The sequence below is a fragment of the Pseudocercospora fijiensis genome (genome assembly GCF_000340215.1).
Source record: "Pseudocercospora fijiensis CIRAD86 unplaced genomic scaffold MYCFIscaffold_5, whole genome shotgun sequence".
NCBI lineage: Eukaryota > Fungi > Ascomycota > Dothideomycetes > Mycosphaerellales > Mycosphaerellaceae > Pseudocercospora > Pseudocercospora fijiensis.
Window position 1 is genome coordinate 1690742 of NW_006921536.1, and position 3780 is coordinate 1694521.

Here is a 3780-nt window from a genome sequence, read left to right on the forward strand (position 1 = left end):
TCGAAAGCGTGCGGCATGTGACAGGAAATCGGCCAATTACAAGCTCTCTGCTGTCAAGCGAACAAGGTTTTGCATGCAGACTCGGCGCGGAAGCCAACCCTATCTCTGCTGGCAATCTCACCAGCTTTGCATGTGAAAGCGCTTTGTCGTCGTTATATTGCTCGGAGCTCAACAAATTGACAGGAGCTGACGACAAGAAGGTGAAGGACATTTTAATGGTAGGCCGATTGTCGTCGTGCGGGCCGTGCATCCGAAGATATTATGCAAAAATCCGGAGAATACTTTGCAGCAAATGACAAATGTAGGCCAGGGTGACAAGAGCAGCTACGATGCATCTTCTCCTCACCCCGTCTTTGGTACGGTACCTGCCTTCGCGGGGAACTTCCGGCCTTGCATACCGTATATCGTATATCGTGTTCTGCCGACAGTCTTGTGGGATATCAACCAGAACTGCTTTGTTATGGTGGCTGGTCGCAACACTGTCATTGTACATAGGCGTAAGAAACTCGAGAGCCATTCATTAAATTCATAGCGCCAGAATGCAGCTGCACGCTGAATTCATCTAGATCATGTCAAATCGTCCGGCACTTGGTTGTGGCTATGGTCAAAAACTCCTCTTTGAAGTAATGATCATTAGACTTTGAGGGTCTTCGACGGAGACAGCGGGACGCGCGCTATCAGAGATCGCTCACGCCTGACCACGTGTGCGCTCGCACGATGATGGCATGGCGTGGCTACGGGAATCTATTTAGTGCCTCCCGTATCGCAGAAGCTGCACTGCCCGAATTGGTATGGAATCAGTTCATGCAAGAAGGAAGCGACCATGATCGGACCATCGCTACTCGCAAAGCTCGGAAAATTTGTGCGTGATCGTCTACTAATCCGAGTAGTCAGAATAGATGTCTGCCTTTCAGCGGACATGTGTACCGCGGTCAGCTTGTTCTCCCAGGCGAAACCAGTTTCACATGCAAAAGATACAGACCGGTGCCATGGATCTGGAAAGCTGAAACCTTGCAGTCCATACAAACCCCAGGCAAGCGTGCGAGGGATTGGCGGCAATGTACAACTGTTGTGTTCAGGCGAAGCAATGGCCAGCATTATTGTCCGAAGCATCAGATGTGGAGTGCATCTTGCAATGCCGTGGGCGTCCTGTGATCGGCCTGAAGAGTGTAAACTCCCCCCGCCGCTGATTCAAGCCATTTTCGCGGTGTTGAGCTTCAAAGCCTCGGTGTGGCGGGTTCAGTGAGTGTAGCAGACAAGCATGTGACAGTTTTCACGCGTCATGTATCTAGTCGGAGAGATTATTTCAAGTGACAGAGAAGTCGAGAGGCTGAAGTCAATTCCGAGTCCCGACAGCCGTTTCCGCGCTATACCCAATCTCGACAACCTCATCTCGTCCTGGAAGGTGGGAGGCTGGGACGCTCCTGAGCAAACTACTGCAATGTCAGCGACGACCAACCCAGCTGCGAACGACGCCGTTTAGCACGTTCCGCGCAGAGCGAAAGAGCTCACAACAACCTCTCTTCAGCCGACTGACCTGACCGAATGCAGTATCTACGATCAAATCTATCTACGATGGAGCAGGGATGCTGATCTTCACTTTTCCAGCCTTGCAAGTCATGAAAGACGCCACGTCAACGCTGCCCAGGTGTTGAAAGCAGTTTCACAAGGTTTCAAGATGGCAGCGGATCTTGCGATTGTCCTGATTGTCTTCGCTGTGCTCATCACGAATGGCGACATCGAGATTGAGTCTTGGGTACGGACCCAAAGACCAACATTGGCGGTGTGAACGTCACTCCATCGTCCAAGTCGATATTTCGCCAACCCGAGAAGACTATTACCTTGGCTGTGGAGACAACCACAACCTGTCGCCTCGAAGAGCACCTTGGGTCGCTCTGCAGGTGCATCTCCTCTCCACGGAAAGTCTCATTCGGCGCTGAGCGCTCGGTACATGCTGGCGGTTTACTAGAGGTTACGAATGTCATACAACAAAGAAGAGCTTTATCAGCGTTAGAGCGATTCCATAATCACCAATCTGATATCGTATCTTGGGATCGAACTGTTCGCATTTTTGTCTCCTCTGTACACACGTACGTGGAACTGCGGTCGACATGAGATACCCTCACGCCCCATGCTCAATCATGATGTGGTAAGGTACTGTTGTTCCTCCTGCGCTCCTTGCGTTTCGCTGTTCAAGATCGGTGGTGGTATGATCTCGAGCGATTGGCCGCAAAGCTGCAGCAGTTGATACTGACATCTTGAGCAGATATCCCCCGACTCGGGAAGTGATTGGATGCGAATTTTGTCCCGCCGAAAAAAGAAGAGGCTACAATGATAGAATTTGGCGGGGATGTCTTTGTTTGTCCCAAAACCTTTCTCATCATGAGACGAGATCTCTGGGCCGGGTATCAAGATCATGTTCTTTGTCTATTGAAATCGTCAATAGGGAATTACCTCTTTTGTGTACGGTCCACACACACAGGTCTGACTGTGATTCCTTTCCATGCACGCAGGCTTGTGAGAGTATCTAGTGAGGGCAAAACAACTTCGAGCAAGTCGATAGCATCGAGCTAGGCAGCAGACATACCGCCAAGCGTTCACATGCTGCGCTTGAAGCGCGCATCAACCCGCTTGTCGCGTCGTACTGTCCAGACTTCGCTGACCGTACACCACGAAGCTCAGAGACTCGCTCCAAAGGCAGAAGATGTATCTCAGCAAAGCCGTCATCAGTGGTATGTACCAAATGAGCTTTCGCGTGCCTTTCACTAACTCGATAGGTTTCGCCGCGCTGCAAGTCGAGGTAATGGAGATAGGCGACTCCACAGCAATCATCAAACCTGTCACAATGTCCCTTGGAACCGACTTTTGGTACAGCGCTGGCCCCGGCATGCAACTCGGCGATGTGTATCTCCAAGCGGTGAAAGTGGATAACGATCCCATCGTCTCGCCGCCCATCAAATGTGTCCCGATTTGGCGCTACATCGATGGCACTTCCATCGAAGGCTCGGAATTCGGCGAAGGTCAGAAGAGCTCACCCTATCGGGTCCTTCGCAGTGGCATCGTGGATGCTGTTCACATCACATGCTCGGCGACCTAAAGAGTACGCAGTCCGATATTTGGTCTATCGTCTGCACCAGCTAATTTATGCTCAGAATCGCCTCAGCCTGGATGCAGAGCCGAAGCGCGCTACTGGGCACTGCACAATTGCAGCAGTGAGGAGGGACAACTGCACCGAAGAGACATCGCAAGCTTTTACGTCGTCTGCTCTGCTCCATCGTCCAGCACTTTCGTCCCCTATCAGAGACCCTCACAAATTGCAAGTGACAGGTTTGAAGGAATGCGCTCCACTTTGTGACAACGGCGAAGGCGTCAGGGAGCTATTCATTGAACTCTCGGATCGTTACATTTGGGGAGGATGCCTTGTCGTCGAATAGCCGTTGCAAGTCACGAGCGTCGGGTGCTAAACAGCCAAATGACCAGACCAGCAGCGAGCTCTCACGATTGCCGCCCACAGGGCACAGGCGTGCGCAGAAACTGCCACATCGAAGCCATTTCGACACCAGGCGACTGTATCTAGCACCGCGAAGAATGCATGTCTCTTCTCTTGGTCGAATGCTCCACTCAGGTCGAATGATTGTGAAGTGTGACCAAGACGTGTCAAGAACCAGTCTGCCGCTGTTTGCGCCCATACGTCACATGGCCTATTTGGTCAAATAGGCCCTATTATATGCCCTCTTAGCTTTTGATTAAATAAGGCCTATTTGATTAAATAGACCTTGT

At 51.3% G+C, this 3780-nt stretch overlaps 1 protein-coding gene across 1 annotated transcript; it reads left to right on the forward strand.

Moving 5' to 3' along the window:
* Window positions 1-2401: 2401 nt before the first annotated feature.
* Window positions 2402-3611, forward strand: MYCFIDRAFT_211480 (uncharacterized protein). Its single transcript, XM_007929208.1, has one exon. It carries the CDS (start codon window positions 2985-2987, stop codon window positions 3432-3434), a length of 450 nt encoding a protein of 149 aa, XP_007927399.1. The 5' UTR covers window positions 2402-2984; the 3' UTR covers window positions 3435-3611.
* The last annotated feature ends 169 nt before the right edge of the window (window positions 3612-3780 follow it).

Coding starts and splice junctions, on each gene's coding strand:
- MYCFIDRAFT_211480 (XM_007929208.1), top strand. CDS start 2,985: ATGGCACTTCCATCGAAGGCTCGGAATTCGGCGAAGGTCAGAAGAGCT.